Source organism: Leptodactylus fuscus, chromosome 7 (genome assembly GCF_031893055.1).
Source record: "Leptodactylus fuscus isolate aLepFus1 chromosome 7, aLepFus1.hap2, whole genome shotgun sequence".
Lineage (NCBI taxonomy): Eukaryota > Metazoa > Chordata > Amphibia > Anura > Leptodactylidae > Leptodactylus > Leptodactylus fuscus.
Genome location: NC_134271.1, coordinates 153540681 through 153555578, shown reverse-complemented (window position 1 = coordinate 153555578; position 14898 = coordinate 153540681). Strand labels below are relative to the sequence as shown.

At 47.8% G+C, this 14898-nt stretch overlaps 1 protein-coding gene across 1 annotated transcript in view; it reads right to left on the bottom strand.

The window, feature by feature from the left end:
• The window catches only part of LOC142214652 (NACHT, LRR and PYD domains-containing protein 12-like), a 177028-nt gene that overhangs the window by 129076 nt on the left and 33054 nt on the right, over window positions 1–14898 (bottom strand). The window contains exons 4-5 of the mRNA XM_075283592.1: window positions 5978–6149; window positions 1901–1966 (exon numbers count right to left, since the gene is read on the bottom strand). Coding sequence (XP_075139693.1) covers window positions 1901–1966; window positions 5978–6149 — 238 coding nt within the window. The remainder of the gene's footprint in view (window positions 1–1900; window positions 1967–5977; window positions 6150–14898) is intronic.

Here is a 14898-nt window from a genome sequence, read left to right as displayed (position 1 = left end):
TGTGCACTGGGGTTCGTTTTCGAGTCGGGCATCTAGTGCGCATGCGCGTTCTTTCGATTTGGACACGCGCGTTTCCTGGCTCTCTATATAATGAACGCAGGGCGGACGGCACTCTGTCAGATACCTGGGCGTATGTGGTTGTTTCCTAACACTCTGGAACACCACTAACCTGTTTTTTCTATGACGGCTCCCTTCCATACTGGCTCTTAACCTTGTCTTCTCCCCCCAGCACCATATGGGATGTGAGGTTTGAGCAGTATGTGACTGGTGTAGTATGACTATATGGCTGTACAGGGTTGATCTGCATTTGAGCATTTTTCAGCCATTAACCCCTGATGATTCAGGATTGTGTGTGATCTTCCTGATGAAACATGCATGTCGGGTGGCATGCTCTATGTTTTTAATATAAGAGTGTTTTCATTCAGTATTTCTTATGGTGGCCTTAACCATCTAGGGAGAGGTTCCAGTCAGACCATTTACCATTAGCGGAATGGTTCGGAGTCCGGTTTCTAGGGTGAAATAGCTATTCCTGTCCCCTTAGTGGTGTGACTGTCCATTTCCCTAACCTCTCTACCCTTGGCCACTCCTATCTTTTGATATATCTGATATTGTACCAGTTTTTGTTACTATTAGCCACCTCCATTTGTGCACCGTTACCACACTCCATATCATCTAATTGGTGAGTGTTTTTGGTTTTATTTTCTGGAGGCTGCCGTGCCTGTGTGATGATTTATTCTTGCACAGTATATACTGGTACATGAATTTCCTTCCTGTGTGTTCCTTTAGATTGGTATTAATGCATATTTATTAAAGGTTACGTTTTAACCGCAATATATATCTATTCCTTTTGGTGGATCAGCTCTTTTCAGGCCACAAACTGGGTGATGGCAAATGTTTTGGCTGCGGCGTCAGAGAGAATACCCCTATAAGTCACCCCTATAACTTAGAGATGATGGACAGGAGAAGTGATAACATGGACAGAAGTCCATCTAACCCGCACCCCTGGGCTCACGTACAGTCTATACAGAGAGGAGGCGCTGTTCTCCTATATCTGTCTCTGCCACCTGTCAGCTCCTCCCCTTTACCCTCCTCCGCCCTCCCTGAAGATGCTGCCTAAGGGGGGGGGGGGGGTACTGGCAATAACTCTAATTATTACCAACATGAGGCACTCCCGCCAAAAATACATTAACCACTTCAGTACTGGGCCAATTTCTCTGGATCAGGACCAGACACATATTTGAGTTTTTGTATGTGCGGTTTGAGAACTATGATATTTTTATCATTAGCGTTATACAATTGATTTCTGCGTCTTTTTTTTCGGTGACACATAGGGCTTTATTTTTAAGTTGTTTTTATTTTTAGAATGTTTTTTCATTTTTGTATATCTAAGAAAATATATACAATCTCGTTTCAGGGAATTGGCGCTCCTCCCCAAATGCACTATCGAGAAAATAGCGCCTGGGTCAGGATTCCCAACATGTCAGGAAGGAGTTAAAGGGAGGGGAGACTAAACTAGGAAAAAATGCAACGAGGGACTGCTGCCTTCCAGGCTGGAGCTGGTAATGTATGTCTGACAGAAAAATAATGGGCTCCAAGAAGTCCTGAGTAAACTCTGCGCCTGAATATTTGGATAGTGCGGACATGACACATTGGTGACGCATTGTATTGCAGTACATTGCACTGAAGCTTCCTCGCTATTGATCACAGAATCTGAGGGGTTAAGCTGCCAGAGACGGATTATTTTCTGACTCTAGCGCCAAGTCCCAGGTCCTGTCTGTGTAATGAAGGTGCCGTACTATTACAGCACTGATCAGTAACTATACACTCAACATGACATAGTAGTACATGGCAGAGCAGGAAGGGGTTAATATAATAATACGGTTATATAATACACACTTACCTTCCAGGTCTGGGTGCAGTCGGTGTCCTTCTTTATCCAGTAGGATTTCCACCACCAGACTGTCACCTAATAAGAAATGACAGATGTAACCAGTCTTGTAGTGTAAAGACATTATTAGTGCTGGATATACAGGACCTGACTCTGTAGTGACCTGGAGCATCAGGACATGACGTCCTATCCTACTAATCCCACTAATATTATAAAGGGGAAAGTTTGTGTGTTTGGATGATTGTGGGTTTCTGTTTTTGGATGTTTGTTCCTCAATCACAGCCAAACGGCTGAATGGATTTTCCAGCATTTTCACACACACCTAAATATTGGTCAGGAAGGAACAATAGGCTACTCTAAATGTGGCTCACTCACCCCAAATCGCCACCGCAACCAGCAAAAGTTTGCGCCGGCTCCGCTGCATAACCTGGCATCACGCTAGCGCAGGTTATTCAACACACCTCCTATTGGTGCATGGCAGGGTATGGGTAGCCTATGGAGGCAGCGCGGCGGCACCATACGTTGGCGGCAAAATGTGGGCGTGGCCATTGTACACCAGCAGCGGAGAGCCGCACGTCCCCGCATACTGTGCGGCCGATACAACAGAGGGCTGGGGAAGGAGCGCACATGCCGGCTGATGTTCCTCTGCAGCTGGAGGAAGTGGCGGCACATGGACTGGCATAGGACATTGGTGCCGGAGCGAACAGGCCGCATGTCTGTGGAGACGCACAGGGTATCGGCGGTCTCAACCTCCACGCCTGCACGAAGCTGCGCCACACAGACAGGAATAGAACGTTGGGCCCGGACCGAACAGGCAGCGTGTGTGCAGACATGCTCTGCGCTTTCTGTCAGTACGCCAGGTAAACCTGCTGTTCAACCTAGGTTTTGGCCAGAGGGGGGGGGAATGGAGGGAATGGAGGGAGTGAGGGAGGTGCGCACAGATGGGGGGGCACGTGGGGGGGGGGTGCCACGGGAGGGGGATGCAGGGGGTTGCCCCCCATATGCATATGCACAGATGTACATACACCTCAGTACACTACACCCAAGGGGCAGGGGGTGCAGGTAAGTGAGGGGCCATGGGCGAGGGGGGACTGGGGCAAGGGAGGGGTAAGAGGGCTGGCTAGGGGTGAGCTGTATGTAGGGGGACCATGGGGTGGAAGGAGGGATGGAGGCGCACACGGGGACAGCGCAGGGGCTCACACCGCGGATCATACAAAGAGCACCAACTATACGCGGCTCAGCGCCAACACCAATCCGCAGACGAAGTTGCGGGCAGATGCTAGTCTCCTATAGAGCACAGTATACAGATGGCGGTCACTGGTCCGGCTGATATCTCTAATCATGTATCATATGGAGCAGACATTCACTTATACACTAACAGCATACACTCACTGGTATAAAATATCACACTGATAGGTCAGATTGCTGCAAAATCCAGCATGGAGTTCTGTCTCAGGCAGATATGTAAATGATTACAGGTCTGGCCAAAGTGCTCCCCCTGCTGCCCTCTCAGAGGCTGCTTTTGGGTAGTGTACCTCTTGGTTATGAGAACATTTAGTGCTAGACATGTCTCTATGACGCACTCAATGACATTGTGCCAAGTTGACAGAGTTTGAAAGGGGGGGGGGGCAGCATGATTGGACTGAGAGAAGCAGGACGGTTATTTTGATGTATTTCCACCATCTAGGTCATTCTCACATTTTAGGAGATGTTGGGGCAGTGGTTATGTGAGGGGACACACGGTGAACAGACTCCAGGCGGCCCAGACAGACCACCAGTAGAAAAGATTGCTTGATACGCTATGTTAACACCTGCGTGAAGGTTTCCATATGGGGGTTCTTTTGGGGACCCCCTGAACTGAAACATAATCCACTTAGAAGAGTGTTACCTGCAGCCCCCAGAAATGATAATGGGGTCCACTGGGTTTCCGCCCGAAAAGGGTGGAAAAATGTGGAGAGAAAAGTCCTGTTGGAAGGACTGGACTTTTCTCTCTGCATTTCTTAAGCAGATTTTGGGACTGAAACCTTGGACGTAGATGAGGCCCAAGTGTGAACCTAGTCATACACAAGCATGAGCAGCTCCCATAGTTTCATTGTCCACCATCCAGACACAGGCGACGCCTTCATTACACACCCCTGTCTCTGTCAGGACCATTTTTCATGTGCTTAGAAGAAGTACATTTGTTGTCACTGTGCTGGTCTAGGACTGGACTCCCGCAGGTCTGATACTGATGGTCTATCCTAAGGTATATTGTCTGCAGTGAAGGCTGCACTTCCTCTCTGATGGCAGGAAAGTAGTAGCGGTGTCTTTCTGTAGCTGAATGGATTCTGGAGGAGGTGGGAGGTAGAGAACTGAAGAAGAACTGAGAACCCACAGACAATAAGGTGTCATCTCTACTCTGGGGGTCACAATGAAATTCTACCACAACACTATGTACAACAGACGTAAGATGAACCCCCATAGTAAGAAGACATAAGAACTGTCTGTGGGATATTCACGTCATCAATCATTAAAAGCACTGACAAGGGTGCGGAGCCCATCTGAGAAAGAAGTGCGGGCTACTAGAATCCCTTTAGTCACCACTCAAGTTTTGAAAAAACACTGACTGCTTATCAAAAAAACACCCTTTGAGATTTTTCTTATGACTTATTGGTACAGATTGTTGAAGCTTTCAACATTGGTTTTCTTTTGGGTTCAGGTGGTTCAGTACCAGGATTTATTTCGGATCACACAAGTTTGTTTTATATATAGGGAAGATTACTCTTAGGACTCCTAGGAACCTACCTATAATACATAGTAGAGAATACTCTTAGGACTCCTAGGAACCTATCTATCTATCTATGATGGACACATCACATACACAATGTTACCTGTATGATGGACACATCACATACACAATGTTACCTGTATGATGGACACATCGCATACACAATGTTACCTGTATGACAGACACATCACATACACAATGTTACCTGTATGACACATCACATACACAATGTTACCTGTATGACGGACACATCACATACACAATGTTACCTGTATGACGGACACATCACATACACAATGTTACCTGTATGATGGACACATCACATACACAATGTTACCTGTATGACGGACACATCACATACACAATGTTACCTGTATGACGGACACATACACAATGTTACTTGTATGACACATCACATACACAATGTTACCTGTATGACAGACACATCACATACACAATGTTACCTGTATGATGGACACATCACATACACAGTGTTACCTGTATGACAGACACATCACATACACAATGTTACCTGTATGACACATCACATACACAATGTTACCTGTATGACACATCACATACACAATGTTACCTGTATGACACATCACATACACAATGTTACCTGTATGACGGACACATCGCATACACAATGTTACCTGTATGACACATCACATACACAATGTTACCTGTATGACGGACACATCGCATACACAATGTTACCTGTATGACACATCACATACACAATGTTACCTGTATGACACATCACATACACAATGTTACCTGTATGACACATCGCATACACAGTGTTACCTGTATGACAGACACATCGCATACACAGTGTTACCTGTATGACACACACATCACATACACAGTGTTACCTGTATGACAGACACATCACATACACAATGTTACCTGTATGACACATCACATACACAATGTTACCTGTATGACACATCACATACACAATGTTACCTGTATGACACATCACATACACAATGTTACCTGTATGACACATCACATACACAATGTTACCTGTATGACACATCACATACACAATGTTACCTGTATGACAGACACATCGCATACACAGTGTTACCTGTATGACAGACACATCACATACACAATGTTACCTGTATGACACATCACATACACAATGTTACCTGTATGACACATCACATACACAATGTTATCTGTATGACGGACACATCACATACACAATGTTATCTGTATGACACATCACATACACAATGTTACCTGTATGACGGACACATCACATACACAATGTTACCTGTATGACGGACACATCACATACACAATGTTACCTCTCTCATGTAGCTCCTCCAGTACAGCGCGCAGGCCGGGGGTCCCATGATTCTTCTGTAAGCTGTATAGACTGACCCACAATGCTATCACAGCTTCTCTTCCTCTCTGGAAAATATCCCGTAGTAATGTCCGGGCCAATGTTTTTCTATCATTTTGTAGACTCAGATATTTCTAGAACACAAGAAAAGATCACAGATAAGGGTCATTACACAAATATAGAGAATACAAGGGGTTAACATATCAGAATATTTTATGTCAGTCTTCTTTACAATGAAGAGAAAGATAAATTTAAGGAATAGGAGAGAAAATCCTTCCAGAACCCACAAGTAACAATCAGATTATATATAAAGATCTAGTGACCCCCTAATATGTGTGCGGGGGAGGGGTAACTTCCACCTAGACTGGACTATACATCTTTTTGGTATTCTCCATTAGATATAAGCTGTCATGTCTCCAGTATATCGTGGTCATTCTGTAGGTGTACATGTGGAGTGTCCTATATATATGTATCATGGAGAACCGATACACTGTGTTCCAAATTATTATGCAAATATTATTTTCTCATATTTTCAAAAATGACATATACGAATTGCAGTCTTTGTAATTTTCCAGTCATCAACTATTAGAGTACAATTGAAAGGTTTTTGAACAAACTGCCTATGATCAGTCACATATGATTACATATTAAAAAAAACAAAAAAACAACACAAAATGCATGTTGTAAATTATTATGCACAGCAGAGTTTTCAACCTTTTTATTTTTATAAAGAACAAAAAAATGGTCATTTGTGTAATTCTCAGCATTAGCAGGTTATTACAGACTGAGATCAAACAGTTTTCAAGTCCAAACTGTCTTGTATGTGATGTTACGTTTGCACATCGGACCCCTTGTTGGAGCTTCTGAACTCTCTTGTCCATTGTATTTGTCAGGTTTTGGATGGTTTCTGCTTCAATTGTTTGGCATGAGGACTGAATCCCCTCCCAGAGCTGTTGCTTAGATGTGACCTGCCTCCCACCATCATAGACACTCCTTCTGATGATGCTCCAGAGGTTCTCAATGGGGTTGAGGTCAGGGGAGCATGGGGGCCACACCATAAGTTTGTCCCCTTTCATGCCCATAGCAGCCAGAGATGCAGATGTGTTATTTGCAGCCTGAGACATTGGTGCATTATCCTGCATGAATATGATCTTGCTGCGGAGTGCGCGGTTCTTCTTCTTGAACCATGGCAGGGAGTGCTGTTTGAGAAACTCCACATATATTATGGAGTTCATCTTTACCCCTTCAGGGATCCTAAAGGGGCCGACAATCTCTCTCCCCATGATTCCAGCCCAAAACATTACTCTACCTCCTCCTTGTTGGCACCGTAGCCGTATTTGCATGGGGTGTCCACCAACCAGCCATCCTCCACTCCATCCATCTGGACTATAGAGCGCTGCACAGCGCTCATTGGTGAACAAAACAGTTTTGCAGTCAGTCTTCATGTATTGTTTGTCCAACTGGAGCCCTTTCTGCTCGTGTGCAGTGGATAGAGGAGGTGGACAGGACGGCTTACGCACAGCTGCAAACCTCTGAAGGACCCTGCATCTTGTTGTTCGGGGGACGTTGGAGGCACCAGCAGCTTTAAAAACGTGTCTGCTGCTATGACCAGGCATTTTTGCAGCTGCTCTTTAATCTAACGTAATTGTCTGTTGGAAAGAGTCCTCAATTCTCCCTTATCTGCACGCACACGTGTGTGCTGTGAATCAGCTACATACTTCTTGATTGTGTGATGATCACGATGAAGTGTCTTGGCAATGTTGATTGTAGTCATTCCTTGACCTAAATACTCCACAATTTGTTGCTTCTCAGCAGCCGACACATCCTTTTTCTTTCCCATTTTGACTGAAAATGTAGGCTGCTTAATAATGTGGGACAACCTTCTTAAGTAGTCTTGCCTTTAATTGGACATACCTGCCAAACTAATTAGCACAGGCGTCTGCAATTGCTTTCAGTGATATAAAGAGCCCTGACACACATCACCATCCATGAGTTTAACTGACTAACAAAAAAATTCTTACCTTATCACTCCTAAACACTTTTTACATAGTAATCTGGAACACAGTGTATTACTATTAATACCTATATGTACCTTTTAGTGGAGAGAACCACCGGAGAATGGCTGCTGATCTGAAGGTACAACCATGACTTGGAGTTCGACGTAGGGAAGACAAGGAGACAGTTGGTTTCTTCCTTCCTCAGCAGGAGGAAGAAGTTGTATCAGAGAGAAGAGAAGCTTGGAGACTGGGCCAGACTCCAAGGTAGGATGGAAGGTGCCAGCACTAGGACAGTCATGTGTTGTTTTGTGGTCAGGAAGATGCCATTGGGTAGTACCATCAACCAGCTCAGCCCCAGCCCTCAGTGGATGCTCTGTAAGTACTGTGTGTCCATTATTTAGATGCTGCTGAACTTACCTTGTTCTGCCTCAAGAAACCTCAGCGAGTTTGTTCTGCCAAAACCCTACCTCTCTAGTCTTATTCCAGCATGTCCAACAAGGGCTCTCCAACTACCATCAGGCACAGAGAGGCAAAAGCATTAGGACATGGCCCAGGGAAAACACTACTACTAACCTGCAGCCCCCTCAGCACTGCACCAGCCTAGGAGATGAGTAGGAGAATCTGGTTAAGATTAGAGATGAGCGAACACTAAAATGTTCGAGGTTCGAAATTCGATTCGAACAGCCGCTCACTGTTCGAGTGTTCGAACGGGTTTCGAACCCCATTATAGTCTATGGGGAACATATACTCGTTAAGGGGGAAACCCAAATCCGTCTCAGGAGGGTCACCAAGTCCACTATGACACCCCAGGAAATGATACCAACACCCTGGAATGACACTAGGACAGCAGGGGAAGCATGTCTGGGGGCATAAAAGTCACTTTATTTCATGGAAATCCCTGTCAGCTTGCGATTTTCGCAAGCTAACTTTTTCCTATAGGAATGCATTGGACAGCGCTGATTGGCCAGAGTACGGAATTCGACCAATCAGCGCTGGCTCTGCTGGAGGAGGCGGAGTCTAATATCGCTCCACACCAGTCTCCATTCAGGTCCGACCATAGACTCCGCCTCCTCCGGCAGAGCCAGCGCTGATTGGCCGAAGGCTGGCCAATGCATTCCTACATCTGATGCCGGTCAGCCCATCTGATATAGCAGAGCCGAGTGTGCACACTGCTGAGCCAGTTCTGCTCAACTACACCGTGTGCCGGTCAGCCCATCTGATATAGCAGAGCCGAGTGTGCACACTTGGCTCTGCTACATCAGATATAGCAGAGCCGAGTGTGCACACTGCTGAGCCAGTTCTGCTCAACTACACCGTGTGCCGGTCAGCCCATCTGATATAGCAGAGCCGAGTGTGCACACTCGACTCTGCTACATCAGATGTAGCAGAGCCAAGTGTGCCGGTCAGCCCATCTGATATAGTAGAGCCGAGTGTGCACACTCGGCTCTACTACATCAGATGTAGCAGAGCCGAGTGTGCATACTCGCCTCTGCTACATCTGATGTAGCAGAGCCAAGTGTGCACACTCGTCTCTGCTACATCTGATGTAGGAGAGCCGAGTGTGCACAGTCGGCTCTGCTATATCAGATGGGTTGACCGGCACACTCAGCTCTGCTACATCTGATGGGCTGACCGGCATCAGATGTAGGAATGCATTGGCCAGCCTTCGGCCAATCAACGCTGGCTCTGCCGGAGGAGGCGGAGTCTAAGGTCGGACCTGAATGGAGACTGGTGTGGAGCGATCTTAGACTCCAGCAGAGCCAGCGCTGATTGGTCGAATTCCGTACTCTGGCCAATCAGCGCTGTCCAATGCATTCCTATGGGAAAAAGTTTATGTCACAAAAATCACAATTACACACCCGATAGAGCCCCAAAAAGTTATTTTTAATAACATTCCTACCTAAATAAAGGTTATCCCTGTCTGTACAGCTATGCCTGTCTCTTAGTCACAAAGTTCACATTCTCATATGACCCGGATTTGAAATCCACTATTCGTCTAAAATGGAGATCACCTGATTTCGGCAGCCAATGACTTTTTTCTGATTTTTTTCGATGCCTCCGGTGTCGTAGTTCCTGTCCCACCTCCCCTGCGCTGTTATTGGTGCAAAAAAAGCGCCAGGGAAGGTGGGAGGGGAATCAAATTTTTTTGGAGTTTGCCACGTGATGTTCGATTCGAATCGAACACATCGAACAGCCTGATATCCGATCGAACATGTGTTCGATAGAACACTGTTCACTCATCTCTAGTTAAGATCCTTGCCACCATCAGCACTGTGACCACTACTACTCCCAACCTCCTGGCCTCCACCAATGGGCTGCTGCACATAAATACTTCTTCTACCATCTCATGTTGCCTGTCAGTTATTTCAGTCTCTCTGTTGTCTCCATCACTTCATAGTCTCAACATTTTATTTTCTGTGCTGTGGTGGAAAGTCGCCATTTTCCCTTCCCCATGTGACACTGCAGATACACTGAGCTGTATTTAGTCCCAGGTGCTGCAGGTCGGGGGCCACAGACAGCACTTAGTGGGGGGGGGGGGGGGTCGGCTATGGCAGTGCTGCTTGGATCTGGCAGGGATACAGGAGCTCTGCACTATGGCTGATAGGGGGCGCACAAGAGTCACTGGCTTAGGTTCTTTTAGCCATCAGCTTACATAACACCCTGCACTGTATGAGGCTGCAGACTACTATGACCGGGAAAGAAATGGCGCAGTGCGAGATTCCAGCTGGGATAGGGTCAGCATGTCTTTTAGGAAGTGCCATTGCTTTACAGGGGCAATAACATTATGTCAGCTTTTATATGGAGCACTTGGAGGACCCTATAAATGACACTACTGTATATGGAGCCCTCAGTGGTGTCAAAACCCACACGGCAAAATTTTATTTACAGCACATTGGGGCAAGTAGTTGGTGACATTTTATATTGGGCTATAGGGGGCGCTATCTGTACAGTATTTACTGGCAGGCAATTTATAAATGGCACTGTCCATATGGTACAATGTCTAGGGCACATTGTGGGATTCTTACTACGGATATTACTGATACTTACTAGAGGTGAGCGAACAGTGTTCTATCGAACTCATGTTCGATCGGATATTAGACTGTTCGGCATGTTCGAATCGAATCGAACACCGCGTGGTAAAGTGCGCCATTACTCGATTCCCCTCCCACCTTCCCTGGCGCCTATTTTGCTCCAATAACAGTGCAGGGTAGGTGGGACAGGAACTACGACACCGGTGACGTTGAAAAAAGTAGGCAAAACCCATTGGCTGCCGAAAACATGTGACCTCTAATTTAAAAGAACAGCGACGCCCAGGATCGCGTCATTCTGAGCTTGCAATTCACCGGGGACAGAGGTTTTCGTCCAGTTAGCTAGGGCTTAGATTCTGGGTAGGCAGGGACAGGCTAGGATAGGAAGGAGAAGACAACCAACAGCTCTTGTAAGAGCTAAATTCCAGGGAGAAGCTTGTCAGTGTAACGTGGCACTGACGGGCTCAATCGCCGCAACCCAGCTTTCCCAGGATCCTGAATGGAATACACTGACAGTGTATTCCCGTATACCCTATATATACCCCCGATACCCGTTCCAACGGTGTGCCCCCCCACCTTCACCCCAGAAATACTCTGCAAGTCCCCTAGCAATAGAATTGGGGCTATATACACCCACTATTTTTGCTACTGCCATACAGTGCCATTGTCTGACTGGGAATTCAAAGAATATATTGGGGTTACAAATACCCTCATTTCTTGCTACTGCCATATAGTGCCAGTTTCTGACTGGTAATTCAAAGAATATATTGGGGTTACGTGCACCCACACTTTTTGCTACTGGTATATAGTGCCATTGTCTTACTGGGAATTCAAAGAATATATTGGGAATACAAATACCCTCATTTCTTGCTACTGGTATATAGTGCCAGTTTCTGACTGGTAATTCAAAGAATATATTGGGGTTACGTGCACCCACAATTTTTGCTACTGGTATATAGTGCCAGTTTATAACTGGGAATTCAAAATGCGCAAGGCTCCCGGAAAGGGACGTGGACGAGGCCGTGGGCGAGGTCGGGGGAATGGTTCTGCGGAGCAAGGTAGCAGTGAAGCCACAGGGCGTCCCGTGCCTACTCCTGTGGGGCAGCAAGCATTGCGCCACTCCACAGTGCCAGGGTTGCTTGCCACATTAACTAAACTGCAGAGTACAAACCTTAGTAGGCCCGAGAACCAGGAACAGGTCTTGCAATGGCTGTCAGAGAACGCTTACAGCACATTGTCCAGCAGCCAGTCAGACTCTGCCTCCTCTCCTCCTATTACCCAACAGTCTTGTCCTCCTTCCTCCCAAAATTCCCAAGCTTCACAGAACAATAACCCCAACTGTCCCTGCTCCCCAGAGCTGTTCTCCGCTCCTTTCATTGTCCCTCAACCTGCCCCTCCACGTCACGATTCCACGAACCTAACAGAGGAGCATCTGTGTCCAGATGCTCAAACACTAGAGTCTCCTCAATCTCCGTTCGATTTGGTGGTGGATGACCAGCAACCCACCCTCATCGACGATGATGTGACGCAGTTGCCGTCAGTGCATCCAGTTGACCGGCGCATTGTGCGGGAGGAGGAGATGAGACAGGAGTTGGAAGAGGAAGTGGTGGATGATGAGGACACTGACCCGACCTGGACAGGGGGGATGTCAAGCGGGGAAAGTAGTGTGGATGTTGAGGCAGGTGCAGCACCAAAAAGGGTAGCTAGAGGCAGAGGTCAGCAGCTTAGGCGAAGCCAGGCCACACACGGAATCTCCCAAGATGTTCCAGTTCGTACCCAGCCCCGAAAAACTCCCACCTCGAGGGCACGTTTCTCGAAGGTGTGGAGTTTTTTCAAGGAATGCGCCGAGGACAGATATAGTGTTGTCTGCACAATTTGCCTCTCGAAATTGATTAGGGGCTCTGAGAAGAGCAACCTGTCCACCACTTCAATGCGCCGTCATTTGGAATCCAAGCACTGGAATCAGTGGCAGGCAGCAACGGCAGGACAAAGGCCGCCTGCCGTTCACGCCACTGCCACTGCCTCTGCCACTGCTGACTGTGCTGGCGATGCACTCCAGAGGACGAGCCAGGACACCACTTCATCTGCCTCCGCCACTTTGTTGACTTCTTCCTCATCCTCCCCTGTTCCTGTCTTATCTCCTTCTCCTGCACCATCAAAGGCACCATCAGGCGCTTCTTTACAACAACCCACCATCTCTCAGACATTGGAGCGGTGGCAGAAATACACTGCTAACCACCCACACGCGCAAGCCTTGAACGCCAACATCGCTAAACTGCTGGCCCAGGAGATGTTGGCGTTCCGGCTTGTTGAAACTCCCACCTTCCTGGACCTGATGGCAACTGCGGCACCTCGCTATGCCGTCCCTAGCCGTCACTACTTCTCCCGGTGTGCCGTCCCCGCCTTGCACCAGCACGTGTCACTCAACATCAGGCGGGCCCTTAGTTCCGCGCTTTGCACAAAGGTCCACTTGACCACCGACGCGTGGACAAGTGCATGCGGACAGGGACGCTACATTTCACTGACGGCACACTGGGTGAATGTAGTTGAGGCTGGGACTGCTTCCCAAACTGACCCGGTGTACCTCGTCTCCCCGCCTAACATTCCTGGCAGGGACACGAGAAGAACACCCCCCTCCTCCTCCTCCTCCACCGCCTCCTCCTCCGCCACCGCCTCCTCCTCCGCTGTTAGATTGACCCCAGCTACGAGTTGGAAACGTTGCAGCACTGGCGTTGGTAGACGTCAGCAGGCTGTGCTGAAGCTGATCAGCTTGGGGGACAGACAGCACACTGCCTCCGAGGTGAGGGATGCCCTCCTCGATGAGACGGCAATATGGTTTGAGCCGCTGCACCTGGGCCCAGGCATGGTCGTTTGTGATAACGGCCGGAACCTGGTAGCAGTTCTGGAGCTTGCCGGACTCCAACATGTTCCATGCCTGGCCCACGTCTTCAACCTAGTGGTGCAACGTTTCCTAAAGAGCTACCCCACTGTTCCAGAGCTACTGGTGAAAGTGCGGCGCATGTGCGCCCACTTTCGCAAGTCGACAGTAGCCGCTGCTAGCTTAAAATCTCTCCAGCAATGCCTGCATGTGCCACAACACCGGCTTTTGTGCGACGTCCCCACACGCTGGAACTCAGCGTTTCAGATGTTGAATAGAGTGGTTGAGCAGCAGAGACCTTTGATGGAATACCAGCTACAAAACCCTAGGGTGCCACAAAGTCAGCTGCCTCAGTTTCACATCCATGAGTGGCCATGGATGAGAGACCTTTGTGACATCCTACGGGTGTTTGAGGAGTCCACAAGGAGGGTGAGCTCTGAGGATGCGATGGTGAGCCTTACAATCCCGCTCTTGTGTGTTCTGAGAGAATCCCTGATTGACATCAGGGATAACTCAGATCACACAGAGGAGTCAGGGATAGCATCCGATCCGTCACAGCTGGAGAGTAGGTCCACACATCTGTCCGCTTCATCGCGTTTAATGGAGGAGGAGGAGGGGGAGGAGGAAGAAGAGTTGTCCGATGATGTGATGGTGATACAGGAGGCTTCCGGGCAACTTCGAATCGTCCCATTGTTGCAGCGCGGATGGGTAGACATGGAGGATGAGGAGGAAATGGAGATTGAACTTTCCGGTGGGGCCAGAGGAGTCATGCCAACTAACACTGTGGCAGACATGGCTGAGTTCATGTTGGGGTGCTTTACAACCGACAAGCGTATTGTCAAAATCATGGAGGACAACCAGTACTGGATCTTTGCTATCCTTGACCCCCGGTATAAAAACAACATCTCGTCTTTTATTCCGGTAGAGGGGAGGGCCAATCGCATCAATGCTTGCCACAGGCAATTGGTGCAGAATATGA